The following is a 16,899-nucleotide window of genomic DNA, read 5'->3' as shown; positions in this document are numbered from 1 at the left end:
AGTGGTTTAAAATGGTTTGCATGACTATGTTTTTATCGAGGTTTGTTCCAAAATTTTTGATGCAATTTTTATTGGTATAGTGGATTTTAGTTTGCCGTGCTCGTGGATGTAGCTTTTTTTGGGTGAATCATGTAAATCTTTGTGTTCTTACGTTATGTGTGTGATACTTTATTTATTGTACTTTATTTGCCAAAAAATAACCCGTCAGATTTAGAGCTTCCACGCACAACAGAAATACGCCTAAAACTGTTACATGAAATTCAAATACAATGATATCAAATCAAATACATCGTGGAGTAGCAAGAACATAAAGAGGATATTTTCGGTGTGCAGTAATCCCTGAGGATTCAGCCATGTCTAGACCACCAAGGGGCACCTCCCACTCAAAATGTTGGATCAGATTGGCCGCGGCGAGCACAACAGTGTGTATAGCAAATAAATATCCAGGGCAACTCCTTCGTCCTGCCCCAAATGGTATGAACTCGAAATCTTGCCCCCTGAAATCGATTGTACTACTCATAAACATCTCCGGCAAGAACTCCCCTGCTTGATCCCAGCAATCGGGATGTCTTCCTATGGCCCAGGCATTGATGTAGACTCTTGTCTTAGCAGGGATATCGTATCCGTCGATCTTGATACCCTCCTTCGATTCACGTGGAACCAAGAGGGGAACAGGAGGATGCAACCGAGGGACCTCCTTGATTACAGAGTGAAAGTATTCCAACTCGGGTACTTCATCTTCATAGGCATTAAGCTTGCTTTTCACCCCCATAACTCGACGAAGTTCCTCTTGCTTTCCTCATTGCTGCTGGGTTCGTTACGAGCTCGGACATCAACCATTCTAGAGTTGTTGCCAACGTCTCTGTTCCTGCTGAAAACATATCCTGCACAATAGGAGAACCTGAGTTAGTTATCAGACAGAGGCTTTTACACAAGGGAAAACAAATTTTTGTGTGGAAGAGAACAAGTATAATAGCTTTGAGGTTATCCAATGTGAGGGGAATATCCAGTATGTAATCTTTTTGAGCTTGCAGTAAAATGTCCACAAAGTCTTCATTTGTGGTTGTAGCCTCAGAAACCTCTTTGCTCTTGTGGTCTCGAATCACTTTGTCGAGGAAACAGTCTAGCTCTCGAAAGTTCTTCTTGAGCCTGGCATGAAATCCAGTGAGGATATCAATCCACCCCATCGAGGCAAATAAATCAGCAGCACAGAAGCTACCCACCAAGGAATTTAATTCCTGTATAATCTTGTAAAATCTGTGCTCAGTTTGATCTCCTTCAGAGTAGCCCAGAGCTACTCTACAAATTATGCGGTTTGCCAAGGTATAGAATATCTTACTCAAATCCACAGGGTCTCCATTAGAAGAGCCAGAGATGGCACTAACCATGGCCGCCACCTCCTCTTCTCTTACTGACTGGAAGCTCTGTACCGTGCAGCTCGAGTACGCAAATCTTCCGAATCTGTCTCCAGTACTCGCCGTAGGGAGAAAAAACCACATCAGTCCCACCGTAGAGGAGTTGCTCAACAGCAACAAGGACTGGTCTATTGGCAAACGCCAAGTCTTGGGTTTTCATTACCTCCTTAGCAATCTCTGCAGAGGAAACCACTATGGTTCGTACTCTGCCCCCCTTTAAGAACGTGAGTACTGTTGCGAGAGGCCAGCTAGTGACTGATGGGGTAGCTCCCCGAGCTGATGTAGGTTTCCGATCACCGGAGAACAGCCAGGTCTGGTGGCAGGTTTAGTCTTCTGGCTTTCCTATTCAACAGGATTTGGATCACTGCAAGAATTGCTGAGAGTACAAGGAGCAGTGGCCAAAAGCTAACCATTTTTGTGCATAATAGCTCTTGTGCTATTAGTGTTCATAAATAAATACTGTGGTGCGTTCCCATGGCCGGCCATGGGATTCATGGCTGGTGTGTAAAGAAGTTTCACATGTTTGTTGTCATCACTCTTGAATTGACATATTTTTTACTGCTTATATGATCCCGAGGGAGGATCATATGGCATATTCACTCCCTCAAGCAACACCCTATCCTTGTCTTCATTTCTTAAATGAGTAAGACCCTATTTTAGGACCCAAACTTCCTCCACCTCGCAATCCTATCAAGAATAGGGAAATTTATCAATATACTGAATGATATATTAACTATTTAACAATTTACTCGTTAAGATGTATTCCAACGATGATCGTGTATTTACTCATTGAGTTGTATTCCAACCATTGGTCGTGTATTCTTTTATGATTATTTTGAAATAAAATTAAAATATATGGGTAAAGTTTTAAATAGTCAATCTCCTATGTGTAATTTGATAAATTTCTCAAAAAAATATAAAATAAATATGATAAATAACACAAAAGGTCAATAAATAAAATTTCTTGTACAATCAATATGTGCCTTACTAATCGCACAGGTTTGAAACCATCATATATTTGTGCTCTAAATCTCAAAGTCCATTTCTCTTAATTATTATTTTTAAAAAAAAAAAAATTCACCCACTGATCTTACTAAGATTATGTTAGAGTGTGTCACAAAAATTTGAGATCTAAAAGTCCATGTCAGTGGATCTTTTGTTCAGGTGAGTAAGCGTATAGTATGTTCCTACGGTAACACACATAACTAATATGTTATAACGTATATGGACAAGTTTTCAAATTTTGGGATTGCCGTCCGTGATATTTACTTAGGATATAATAATGAGGAGCAATGATTTCATGCAACCGTTGTATAGTAATATGATGTAATAATTTTAAAAAATTATCTTATGGCTATTTGTTGGATCCAAATTTTAAAATATACACTCTTTTCATTCTAATGAACAATCATAAAAAAAGAAAAAATTGAAAACACAATCTAGAAAGTACTTTTTTAGCCCAATTAACATAAACCGTTCATTTTAGTGAGATGCTTAGATCTAGGCCATAGAAGGATTTATTTCATTTCCAACTTGTTTAGATAGCTTTATTATCATTAGATGAACAATGTTAAAAAAGGAAAAAATGATTTTGAGTTTATAAAGGTTAAGATTTTGAAATTCAGAAAATGAATGGTCTAGATTCGTTTTTGGAGGAGACTCATTTTGACCATATCTAGGGTTCAAATTGAAGTTTTTTTTTTTTTTTGGGGGATTGATTATTGAGATGAGGTTTTTTTTTTGGGGGATTGATTTTTGAGATGAGGAGAGTGTGCATGCAAAATTTGAGGTCATACAAATGTTAGAGATTGTGGGAACATAGAAGGGAGAGAAAATATTTACGTGGTTCAGGCCGAACCTCACTTCCACGAATCCAAAGCCCCAACCGGTTATATCTTCATTATATTGGATGAATGTTTATATTAATAAGTTCTTCTATATATAGAGGACAATCACACAATTACATGAGATAAATATGGTATGATAACTTGATGACCAAGTAACTTGGTCTCTATCTTCTAGATACCTAACCTTATCAAGATGTATATACATATATACCCATAATGATGTATATCAATATGAACCCAAGATATCTATATCCCAACTCTCCATCTCAAACTCAAGATGCACACAAAGCAGTTGGAGTTTGAACAAGATTAAGTTGCCAAAAAAAATCACATGTTACTATGTTCTTCCAAGAAACAACCTTTTTTGGGCTCTCAATTTTCTTCTACTCTCTATTTTCTTCTAGAGACTTTTTCTCTGTAGCGTCTGCCAAAAAACAACCTTTCTTGGGCTCTCTAGCGTCTTTCAAGAAACAACATTTATTAGGCTCTCTACTTTCTTCTCTGAAGATTTCTCTCTATAGAGGCTTTTCTTCTTTCTTCTTTCTAGAGGCTTTCTCTCTCTAAAAGAAAATGATTTTTCTTTCTTTCTTTTCGAAACATCCCTTTGAAGATCTCTCTCTTCAAAGGCTTCTCTTCTTTCTTTTTTCTAGATAAAGTTTTTCTTCTTTGTTTTTTCTAGAGGCTTTGTCTCTGTAAAAGAAAAGCATTTTTCTTTCTCTCTTTTCGAACGATCCAAGATCGGATAACGAAACACTCGACAATCATCACACATGATGGAGCACCGGAAAACGCCATCATCAAATAAAATCAATGAACGAAAAGCTTGATCATTAACCAGGATCGAGAAATTCGATCATCTTCATCTCCTCATCTGGAGATAGAACTCTTGATCAACAACTAAGACTGTGAAATTCGATCATCTTCATCTCCTCATATCATCTCCATATCTCCTATTCTCCCCCTCAAGTTGGGTGTGGATGCGAAGAAACACCCAACTTGCAAAATAAAATTTTTTTCTTTTGAGTACAATCGTATCAAAAAAAAAAATGCTAATGAAATTGGGCTTCTAGATAATTAAAAAAAATACCACTTTTTTCTTTCTTGCGAGATCACCACCGATCAGTTTTGTGCTGGAGCATATTCTCTTGACATCGTATTTGCTAAAACCTCCACCCGATGCCGCCTCTCACACGCAACAATTCCGACCAAATGGCCGACTTGCCACAGGAAAGCCGACAGTACCAAACGAAAAACCGCTTTCTGGCTAGAGGAAACAGTTTGCCGACGTCGACCCACGACCCGGGGCATTACCAGGAGCTTCTTAAGCGGTTGTGGGAGCTGGAGAGGAGCCACTCTGAGTTGAAGGAGCAGTTCCAGAGCTTAAAGACGGAGAGGGAGTAGCCAGAAAATGGGGATAGGTGGTTTTCCAGTGGACGGAGAAGACGAGATTCCGATGAGAGGGGAGGTTCTATATTGCTGGGTTTTTATTCGAGGAGTCGAGAACCTCTATGCATGGATGGACTACGAAGCCATCGGGCAGAGGGCCATGGAGCTTCTCATCGATGAGAGGCACTATGGATTTGTAGAGAGGATCATGGAGAGGTTGAGCATGGGCCACTCATAGTCAGGTCAGTTCCCCTTTAAGAAAAGGTGTTTACTGCCATAGTAACCGAAACCCCATTATATGAAGATGGTGAGATCAATGGTGTTATCACTGTTTCCAGTGATGCTGCCCCTTTTAATAGCTTAAACACACAAAATTTTGGCCCAAATAGCCAGAGCAGGGATTAAGTTGACCGTGACCCTAGAATTCGCCCATGAGCGATAGGCTAGAGAGACCATCGCTCATCAGGGGGAGAGGGTATTGAAATTTTCGGATAATGCAGATAGGCTAGGTAGAGCGGCTACGATGACGTCAGATATGAATATGAAGTTGAAGAACCTTGCTCTGATACCATGTTAGAGATTGTGAGAACATAGAAGGGAGAGAGAATATTTATGTGGTTTAGGCCGAACCCTTACTTCCACATATTCAAAGCCGGCTATATTTTCATTATATTGGATGAATGTTTACATCAATAAGTTCCTATATATAGAGGACAATCACATAATTACATGAGATAAATATAGTATGATAACTTGATGACCAAGTAACTTGGTCTCTATCTTCTAGATACCTCACCTTATCAAGAGGTATATACATATATATCCATAATGATGTATATCAATATGAACCCAAGATATCCATATCCCAACAACAAATACCACAAACATGATTCTCTAGAAGTGTCGTTGCATTATACTATGATACAACCGTTGCATTGGATCATTGCTCTGAGCAATGATCCAATGCAACGATTGTATCATAGTCTAATGCAACGTCACTTCTAGAGAATCATGTTTGTGGTATTTGTATGACTTCAAATTTTGCACACACACTCTTCTTATCTCAGTAATCAATCCCCAAAAAAAATAATTCAATTTGAACCCTAGATATGGTCAAAATGAGTCCCTCCAAAAATGAATCTAGACCATTCATTTTGTGAATTTCAAGATCTTAGCCTTTATAAACTCCAAATCATTTTTTCCTTTTTTAGCATTGTTCATCTAATGATAATAAAGCCATCCAAAAAAATTAGAAATGACAAAAATCCTTCTAAGGCCTAGATCTAAGTATCTCACCAAAATGAACGGCCTATGTTAATTGGGCTAAAAAAATACTTTCTAGGTTGTGTTTTCAATTTTTTCTTTTCTTTGTGATTGTTCATTAGAATCAAAAGAGTGTACATTTCAAATTTTGGATCAAACAAATGGCCATAAGATGGTTTTTTAAAGTTGTTGCATCATGCATCATATTACGATACAACAGTTGCATGAAATCATTGCTCATATATATATATATATATATATATATATATATATATAGGAAAAGTCTTCCCAACGTTTACAGGTGAAAATGAATAGTAATTTCGCATACTGTCATCACCGTCCAAATTTCATCCCGTGGTTACGATTGTATGGTCGTATTTTAGTTTTCATTTTTTTTCTATAAATCAGAATGACCTGAAATTTTGAGGATATGTACATCTTACTAAGGCACATCTAATAAAAATATATAAAAAAATTATCCGTCAAAAAACAATTAACCAAAACACCCCTGAAATTTTTTGGTTGTATTTTAGTCAAATTTTTTATGTAAAATATTTTTTATATTTTTAAAATATTTCCCTATTTTTAATGAATACACACTCTAAATTTCAGGTCATTCTGATTTGTAAAAAATGAAAAAATGAAAAATAAAACACTACCGGACAATTGTGACCGCGCGATGAACTTTGGCCGGTGACAGGGGTAGGCGAAATAGCTGTTTATTTTCGCCTATAGGTGTTACATAGTATTTTCCATATATATATATATATATATAATGCTGAGATTAGCCCACTAGCTTATATGAACATATGAGTTTATATGAGCCCAATAGCCCAGATTGAATCTGAGATGGTCACGACCTCATTTCATATTTGAATTTTAATGTTTTTTTTTCTATAAATCTAAATAAATTGAAATTTTAGGCCTGTGTTCTTCAAAATTTGGATACTCTAATGAAAATATCAAAAAAATAATTTACAAGAAATAAATTGACCAATATACCCCTGAAAAGATTTTGAGGTATTTTGGTCAACTATTTATTGCGAATTAATTTTTAAATATTTTTATTACGTGCACTTTGATGAGAAGAATGGATACCTAAAACTTCAAGTTATCTAGATATGTGTAAAAAAGTTAAAATTCAAACACGAAATAAGATCGTGACTATCAGATCGACCAAGACTCAATCTGGGCGGTTTGTATAGAGCCTAGGCTCTAAACAATCAAATGAGAGCCTACCTTGAAATCGTGTTGAGAAATGTGGTTTCAATACTATAAATCTTTGTGATAGTTTTAAAATATTTTTTATTTTTATTTATAAAGTTTAAAGCTCCAAAAATTGTGTAGATTGACAGATTTATGAAAACTTGAAAATATTGAAAATTGACATTTCAAAAATACTTTACAAAATATACTATTTCCAAACCTTGAAATCCATTTTTTTCTATGTCCATACATCTTGATGTTGAGATGATCAATTTGAGGATATTTGAGCATCAAAACAACCTCCTTTCGTGAAATTTTTGTGGTAGGCTCCAATTTGATTGTTTAGAGCTTCCCTCTATATAAACTTTTCCCTATAAGAATTGCTATTTCCATTTTATTTGTCATTACAAGTACATGATATCATACTCTTTCCCACTTTAAATGGAAGGTTTAATATGATTGTCAATTGGTATTGATGAGTATGAAGAATTATAAAACAAATGTGAGAAACGTTGGACGGTGCATATCACTTATTTATCATTGACTAACCACCCATTTAATAGTGGGAAATGTGCATTTGTAAGGTTGGGGTAGCAGCCACCAAATATTGACAAAATGAAAATTTTATCTCAAGGAAAAAGTTTATGTAAGGTCACAAACTTATGAGCACCTCAAAAGTCTATTGGAAAGGGTTGTTGAGAAACTCTCTAATTGATTATATCGATGTTTAGATGTATGATTATGTAAAAAAATAAAGATTTAAAGTTCCAAAAATGATGCATCTTGCAACAGACTATCTAGATCGTTTATTTTTAAGATTTTCATATGTTTATAGACTTCCCTGATTTGAACCATTTTCAGAGTTTTAAAGATTCAAATTAGAGGTGAAAATGGGTTATAAGGCTTTCCTAAGAGTTTTTTACACCAAAATTATATTTTATGATAAAATTTAGAGGTGTACCTTAATTGGATTGTTTAAGGTCACAACTGTATAAAAATTACATCCTTATCTAAATATGTATGAGAGATGAACTATTTAAAATTTTAATCATTTTTTCTGATTAAATTTCAAAATATCCATAAAAAACACACGTGATCGTAAGTAAAAGGAAAAAATTTATATAAGTATGCAACCTTATAATGTAGAACTACGGATGCACATCAAAAATCCATCGGAAAAGATAGTTTTAATGTTGAAAAACGTTTTGATTGATTATCTTGACATCGAGATGTATGAACATGGAAAATAAAAAGATTTTAAGTCTCAGAAATAGTTCATTTTACAACATATTATCTACACCGTCCATTTCCAAGATTTTTATATGTTTATAGATCTACTTGATTTTAACCATTTTTGAAATTTAAAATTTTGGGCATAAATAATGCTCGAATTATAACATGGTTAATGGGCTCATCTAAAAGTAATATAGGGATCAATCTAAGCATTTTCAAAACTGCTCGAGAAGCATGGATATTTCTTGAGGAAATTTATAATCAGACTAATTGGGCACGAAAGTACCAGCTAGTACAGGAACTTCACTCCCTCAGACAGGGAGAGCAATCAATTCGGGATTTTTACTCTTCCATGAAGACACATTGAGATGCTCTAGCACTTATGGAACCTACGATTGAAGATGGTCCTAACGTAAAAATAATTGCCAAATCTCGAGAGGAATCTCAAGTTATTGAATTTTTAATAGTACTCCGTCAAGAGTTTGAGAGTGTCAGAAATGGCCTAGTCCATAAAAGCTCTCTCCATACTCTGAATCGACCCTTCTGAGCTAATTGCTGAAGAAACCAAGATCAAATCTTTTAATTCAAGTTTTAAAGGAGAAACAGTTTCTGCGGCAACCCGACCTTAGAGATCATATATGCCTAAACAGAATCAACGTAATTTGTACTATGTCCCTCCCAAAATATGACATATGTCAAATGTAACTGTTGTAAAGAACTGGGACACATCAAGTACACCAGCCCTAACAAGAAGAAACCCATCTTCGCTGTTGTTGTTGATGCAAGTCAACCATTGCTCAAGTACCCACCAACTCAAATTGCAGGTCCCAATCATACTCTTGTTTCACCAACAATGATATTTACACTGGAATAAGTGCAATTTATGCTTTCACAGTCACACCTGGCTTCTGAACCCACTTCCTCTTTTTCAGATAACTTCGTTTCTACCTCTTGGCTGATTAACTCAGGAGCTTCTCATCATATGACCTCCAATGAGTCCATCCTAGTTAATTGTTAGTCGTTTTCTGATACTATTTATACTGCTGATGGAGCAACTATGAAAGTGTAAAAAATGGGCTTCATATCTCTTACCATTGACTCTTCTGGTAAATTAAGAGTTTGTAATGTTTACCATGTTCCTTCCCTTGCCATGAATTTATTGTCTGTTAGTCAGATTACTTGTTGAAACTGTAATGTTGTTTTTTCTCTTTCTACTTGTTACATACATGATCTGCAGTTAGGGCAATTGATTGGGACTGGGTGTAAAGTTGGAAATTTGTATTACTTGGACTATCTGCATATGCCAACATCTTCTGTCTATGTTATTCCTACTGTTGATGACACATCTCTATAGCATCAACTTCTTGCTCACATTTCTACTTCTTGTTTACAGTCTTTATTTTTCCGCAATGTGCTTGGTACTATTAGAAATAATTGTTTCACTGATGTCCAACATTGTGCAACTTGCAAATTCGCTAAATCTTATGCTTTACCTTTTTCTCGAAGACTGTTTCATCTTTTATGTTTGATCTTGTTCATACTGATGTGTGGGGTCCTGCATCTATTCCATCTAAATGAGGGTTACGCTATTTTGTAATCTTTATTGATGATCATACTCGTTCTGCATAGGTTTTCTTTATAAATAATCGCACTGAATCTTTTAAAATCTTCACTTAGTTTTATTTTTATATAGAAATCCAATTTTTCACTAAAATCAAAGCTCTGCACTCAGATTCTAGATAGGAATACATCAATGGGTTACTTCAATAATTTTTTACTAACCATAGCATTCAACACCACAAAACTTGTCCTTATACACCAGAACAAAATGGTGTTGCCGAACGTAAAAATCATCATATATTGGAAACCACAAGATCCCTTCTTTTTTCTACATCTGTCCCAAAAGAATTTTGGGCAGAAGCTATTCGCACATCAATCGCTCTCATTAACATCATGCCATCCTCCATTTTATTTGACGAAACACCTTTCCAAAAATTATTTACACGACCATGCGATTATTTCCTCCTACATATATTTGGTTGCACTTGCTTTATTTTGTTACTACTAACTGAAAGATATAAGTTATCTCCAAAGATGGTCAAATGTTGCTTTATTGGTTACCCTGATCATAAAAAAAGATATAGGTGTTATGACCCTATGACCAAAAGACTTTGGGTATCCCGACATGTGGTGTTTTTTTAGCACATTTCATTCTTTGATAATAAAACTAATTCCTCACCCTCTCACCTTTCTTTCTTGGTCCCCTTCTTTGATTCTGTTCATAATCCCTCCTTCTGAAGTCTAGGACGAAACTCCACCATCTCATGCTGACAGTCTTGATCAGAATATTGCACCTGTTGATCCTCTTTTGTTCCCTGCTCTTAGACGAAGCACCCGGGTATCTGTTCCAGCGCCTCGACTTGCTCACTATGAAACCTTCTTACCTCAGCACCAAGCATTTTTTGCCTTTGTTCACTCTTTTTTCTGAACCTTGACTTATAACGACGCTGCAAGTCAACCTGAGTAGAAAGAAGCAATGACTGATGAGTTGAATGCTCTCGAGCGTATGCATGCTTGGGGCCTGACACCTCTCCCTAAAGGAAAAACTACTGTAGGTTGTTGATGGTTATATAAAATTAAAAGCAACGCAGATGGTAGTCTAGAACGATACAAAGCCCGCCTGGTGGCAAAAGATTACAATCAGTAGTATGGCATTGACTTTGCAAAAACTTTTGCTCTTATCGCTCATATGACTACAGTTCGTACACTAATCTCAGTAGCTTCTGCTCAACAATGGCCTCTCTATCAATTAGATGTCAAAAATTATTTTCTCAATGGTGATCTTGATACGGAAGTATATATGAAGTTACCTCTTGGCATTGTAGATTCCAAAAAACGCGGTTGTAAATTTCGACAGGCCTTATATGGATTCATACAAGCACCTCGCTCTTGGTTTGAAAAATTTCGTAATGAAGTTCTTTCAGTTGGATTTCAACAAAGTCATCATGACCCCGCACTCTTTATATCTGAGATTTTTGAAGGACGAGTTCTTTTACTACTATATGTGGATGACATGATTATCTCCGGTAATGATCTGGCACAATTCATAAAATCAAACAGAAGCTCAGTAACACCTTTGAAATGAAATATTTTGGTTTCTTGCGGTATTTCATTGGATTGACAGTTACCATTCTCCTCGTGGCTATCTGTTGTCACAGCTAAAATATGCTTCAGAGATTGTTTCTCAAGTTTGACTCCATAATACAAAGAAAATTGATACCCCTCTTGAAGTCAATGCCAAATTTCGGGCTACAGATGGAGAAGTTCTTCTTGACCCAACCTTTTATAGGCAACTGGTTGGAAAACTAATATATCTGACCAATTCATGCCCCGATATTACTTATGCAGTACATATAGTTAGTCTTATTTTTAGTGCCCCGTGTTTTGTACATCTTGTTGTCGTTTTGCGTATCATTCGTTATATCAGGGATACCCGTCATCAAGCCTTATTCTTCTCCTCTTCTACCTCCCTTGAGCTCCGGGAATATGCCGACTCAGATTTTGCAGGAAATTCGAGTGATTGCAAATCTACTACAAGATTATGCATTTCTCTTGGTGATTCTCTTATCTCTTGGAAAAGCAAGAAATAGAAACGCATAGCTCAATTAACTATGGAAGCTGAATACCAGGCTATGGCACAAACCACCACGAGATTGTTTGGCTACGTTGGCTACTCACAGACATGGGAGCCACTATCTTCACTCATACTCCGCTTTAATATGACAACAGAGTGGCATTTATATTTATAAAAATCTAAAATTCCATTAGCACGCATAACATATTGAAGTCGATTGCCACTATGTTCGACAAGAATATCTCGTAGGCACAATTTCTTTACCGTATGTGCCCACTCGCCGATTTCTTCACTAAGTCATATCCCCCGCATTTTTTCTTTCTTTTCAAACTCTCAATGATTCCTTTCAAAACATCTCGAGTTTGAGGGGGAGTGTGAACAAACATGGTAACTACAACTGATATGGCAATTAGATATTGAGATCTGTCAGTGTCTAATTGTATACTATACCTAAATAGAAATTGTATCCATACCTATATAGAAACTATATCATGTAGTTTTAGTAAGTATTGGTTGTACCCTCTCTATAAATACACAATTGTATTGTAATATTATTAATCAATTAAAATATAGAAAGGTTATTTCTCAAGTGGGTTTTTCGCGTTTAAATGAAAAAAAATTGTCCGGTATTCGAAATACCATAAAGCACTTTAAGTTTTTTAAGTTTAAAGTTTGCCGTCCGGTTTTCAATACAACGGACAACTTCTTTTTCTCTCTAAACTCTCTCTCTAAACATCCAAAAGCCCCTTCGCTCCCCTCTTTTTCTATTTCATCATCTCTCTCTTCCCATGAAAATTACCCAACATGGACTCTTTCTCTCTCTTCTCTCTCTTTCCTCTCGCTACCCTCCTTGTTCCCTTCAGCCATGGCTCCATCCGCTCTCCTCTCATGAGCAAAACCCAAAATGGAGCCACGTACCAAGCTATCTTTTTCTCTCCTCTTTATCTCTCGTATATCTTTCTCTCTCCTCTCTCTAACCTCTCCATTCACTGTCAACATATTGTATCGAATCCATGAAAGCCTCTGTAGGTAAATCTAGAGGTGTGTTTGGTGGTTCCTTTTTATCTAATTCGACGTGGGGCTTTCCATGTTGCAATGGTGGAACCATGTCTGAAGAACTTAGGTTTTCAAAGTGTCTAGAATCAATAGAGGGAGGGAAAGATTGACTGATCTGGTTCTTATGTGATGGAGCCTGAGTGATGAGGCCATTAATAAAAACGAAAGGTAAATCTCAGCACCTTCATGTTTTTCATCCTTGCTTCTTTGAACCCATTTTCTTTTCTTGAAACTTTTCATCTTCTGAAACCCAATTTTCAATTGCACTTTCTCTATTGGTATTTTGAGGGATGCCATTGGTGCTTATTTTGGAGAGAGAGGGAAAGGGATAGAGAATAGAGTGAAAAAGAGAGGAAGGGGCTAACGATGAGGTGCGCTAAAATGGAGCGGGGGGAGAGGAAGGGATAGAGAATAAAGAGATAGAGAAAGGGGGGGCTATGGATGATGATTTGGGTTTTCATCATTTCAATACAAAAAATCCACTTTTATGGTATTTGGTTTACCGGAAAGGGGGTAAGGAAAACAAAAACAAGGGGGGTGCTATCCCTAATTTAAGAACAATGTGTTTCCATTTTATAAATGACTCTCTCAACATGGTCTTTACCGGAAAGGGGGTAAGGAAAACAAAAACAAGGAGGTGCTATCCCTAATTTAGGAACAATGTGTTTCCATTTTATAAATGACTCTCTCAACATGGTCTGTAATAATTTTTTTTTTTTTTTCGTAATGGGGAAGTTTTATATAGATCCCACACGCATATAAAGTATATGGGACAGATTTGACTAGAGGGCTGACTTGAGTTTACAACGTTATCTGTTGTCTCTCAAGTGTCAAATCGCTCAGAGTGTTTTATTTTTAATATTTATTATATAAATCATTTTGTAGCGAAATTTGGAGAAGACCCACCAATCATATAACCATCCTTTTAAAAGAAAGAGAAAAAGTCCTCTTGGAAAAAGTCCTCTTGTAGCTTGAATTTGACAGATCAACCCTAACAAAAAGAAGTCTTGGAGTAACTTAAATCAAGCAATCAAAACAGGCGGGCGCTAGAGTTCCAACGAACTATTGTGCACAAAAATGACCGGTTTTTGGGTATGGCTCCTTGTATTCGCAGCCATTCTTGCAGTGATCCAAATCCTGTTCGATAGAAAGCTAGAAGTCTTAACCTGCCACCAGGCCCACGCCGGTTTCCGGTGATCAGGAACCTGCATCAGCTCGGGAAGCTGCCCCATCAATCCCTAGCTCGCCTCTCGCAACAGTATGGTCCACTCATGTTCATAAAGGTGGGTAGAGTCCCTACCATTGTGGTTTCCTCTGCAGAGACTGCTAAGGAGGTAATGAAAACCCAAGACATGGTCTTTGCAAATAGACATGGCCCCTTTGCTACTGAGAAACTCTTCTATGGTGGAACTGATGTGATTTTTTTGCCGAGTACTGGAGACAGATTCCAAAGATTTGCGTTCTTGAGCTGCTCAGTACAAAGAAGGTACAGAGCTTCCAGTCAGTAAGAGAAGACGAGGTGGCTTCCATGGTTAGTACCATCTCTGGTTTGTCTCATGGTGACCTTGTGAATTTGAGTAAGATGTTCTATACTTTGACTAACTGCATAATTTGTAAAGTGGCTCTGGGCCACTCTGAAAGAGATCAAACTGAATACAGACTTTACAAGATTGTACAGGAATTGAATTCCATATTGAGAAGCTTCTTTGCTGCTGATTTATTTCCATCAATGGGGTGGGTGGATGTCTTCACTGGAATTCGGGCCAGGATCAAGAAGAACTTTCGAGAGCTGGACAGCTTCCTCGACGAAGTGATTCAAAACCACAGGTACAAAGGGGTTCTTGAGCCAACAACTGCGAACAAAGACTTTGTGGACATTTTACTGCAAGCTCAAAAGGATTATAGCCTGGATATTCCTCTCACAATGGATAACCTCAAAGCTATTATACCGGTCATCTTCCACCCAAAAATTTGTTTTCCCTGATATAAGAGCCTTGGTCTGATAACTAGCTCAGGTTCTCCTACCGCGCAGGATATGTTTGCAGCAGGAACAGAGACATCGGCAACAACTCTAGAATGGTTGATGTCAGAGCTCCTAAAGAACCCGGCTGCAATGAGGAGAGCTCAAGAGGAACTGCATCGAGTTATGGGGGTTAAAGGCAAGCTCAATGTCTCTGAAGATGAATTGCCCGAGTTGGAATACCTTCACTCTGTAATCAAGGAGGTCCTTCGGTCGCATCCACCTGCTCCCCTCTTGGTTCCAAGAGAATCAAGGGAGACTACGAAGATCAATGGATTCGATATCCCTGCAAAAACGAGATTCTATATAAATGCTTGGGCCATAGGAAGACATCCCGATTACTGGGATCGAGCAGAGGAGTTCTTGCCAGAGAGGTTTATGAGTAGTGCAATCGATTTCAAGGGGCAAAATTTCGAGTTCATACCATTTGGGGCAGGACGAAGGAGTTGCTCTGGATATTTATTTGCTATACACACTGTTGCGCTCACGGTGGCCAATCTGATCAACCATTTTGAGTGGGAGGTTCCCCCTGGTGGTCTAGACATGGCTGAATCTGATGGGATTACACAGAGGAAACATCCTCTTTTTCTTCTTGCTACTCCACGGTGTTTTTGATTTTGATGTCAATGTATTTGAATTTCCGGTCAGTGACACTTTAAGGGGTGTTTCATATATATAAATGCGGTGTTATCATGATCAAATGGGGTATTGAACTGGTGAAGGGTTTATTCCGGTCAAGGCTAATTCGGGTTTTAGACATTTAAAAAAAAAAAAAAAAAAAAAAATTGTAAAATATAATATATTAATGGACTGGTTAAAACTGATCAAACAACGATTTTGATTCAGTTTTCAAAAACGTGATTCATGGGACAGACTCGGCCCGTGCTTGTGTTGATTTGGAGTTGCTCAATAAAAATATGTTCCAACCTTACCAAGACACACATCCAGAAATCATAATCATCTGGAACACATTGTTGATTTTGAGTTGCTCAATAACAATGTGTTCCAAGAGATGGCGATACTAAATGTGAATCCATCTGATTTCGAGATCGAGATGATCAAGTTAGATGGTTTTCCAATGTCAAATATCTTTTTTTGGTGGATTTTTGAAGTGTGCTTTACTTCTATAGTACAAGGTTCACACCTAATATAACTTTCTTCGGAGAATACATATGTTTGAAGGGTGTATTCCCTGAGGTGAAAACCTATCTAGCAATATTTTTGACCCCAAATTCCATGGGTGAACCCCTCCAGCTAGCAGGAAATGTCCCAGACATAAATGCATCGTATTTGTGCTAGAGAAAATTTAACATTTTGAAATTGAAAATACGACCTCCCATTTTTGGCAACCACATTAAGTGTTTAGAAAATCGAAATCAAATTGTAGTTTTCTATTGGAAAATGTGTTGACGCCTTAAGTTCTAAAATTAAAGTGAACCTCAAAAAACACATCAAAAAAGGCTTTTTTTTATGTGATCAACTTGATGTCGAATGTATAGTTATAGAAAAACAAAAATTTTAAATATTAAAAATAGCACATCTTGCAATACATTTTCTAGACATTTTATTTTCAGGATTTTTTTGTGTTTATAGGTATACTTGATTTGGACTATTTTTTTAGTTTAAAATTTTTAAAAAATTATAAATACCCCCAAAATTAAATTTATAAACATACTAGCCTCCAATACTTTTAGTATCACACCCTACACCCCAATGCTACTGTATTTTTTTTGTATTTAGCCGTCAAAAAGTCAACTAGTTTAAGATTAAAATGCCCTTACCCTCTCTCTTCCCCTATATTTAGAACTCACGTGTAATTAGGCACTCTTCTCTCCATCT

At 36.9% G+C, this 16,899-nt stretch overlaps 2 protein-coding genes across 2 annotated transcripts; one reads left to right on the top strand and one right to left on the bottom strand.

The window, feature by feature from the left end:
- Window positions 1-235: 235 nt before the first annotated feature.
- LOC18444133 (cytochrome P450 71A1-like) lies at window positions 236-1,841 on the bottom strand. Its single transcript, XM_088872778.1, has 2 exons — window positions 978-1,841; window positions 236-884 (listed from the first exon to the last, which is right to left on the bottom strand). The coding sequence occupies exons 1-2, from the start codon at window positions 1,497-1,499 to the stop codon at window positions 750-752; spliced, it is 657 nt and encodes a 218-aa protein (XP_088728904.1). The 5' UTR covers window positions 1,500-1,841; the 3' UTR covers window positions 236-749.
- Window positions 1,842-4,670: 2,829 nt separating this feature from the next.
- On the top strand, window positions 4,671-15,761 carry LOC18444136 (cytochrome P450 71A9). Its single transcript, XM_088872717.1, has 5 exons — window positions 4,671-4,864; window positions 11,535-11,598; window positions 14,189-14,540; window positions 14,660-14,867; window positions 15,033-15,761. The coding sequence occupies exons 1-5, from the start codon at window positions 4,671-4,673 to the stop codon at window positions 15,673-15,675; spliced, it is 1,461 nt and encodes a 486-aa protein (XP_088728843.1). The 3' UTR covers window positions 15,676-15,761.
- Window positions 15,762-16,899: the final 1,138 nt, after the last annotated feature.

This window comes from Amborella trichopoda, chromosome 7 (assembly GCF_054954075.1).
Source record: "Amborella trichopoda isolate Santa Cruz 75 chromosome 7, AtrichopodaSantaCruz75HAP2 v2.0, whole genome shotgun sequence".
Lineage (NCBI taxonomy): Eukaryota > Viridiplantae > Streptophyta > Magnoliopsida > Amborellales > Amborellaceae > Amborella > Amborella trichopoda.
Note: the sequence above shows the minus strand (reverse complement) of the source record. Positions and strands in the feature narration are given on the sequence as shown.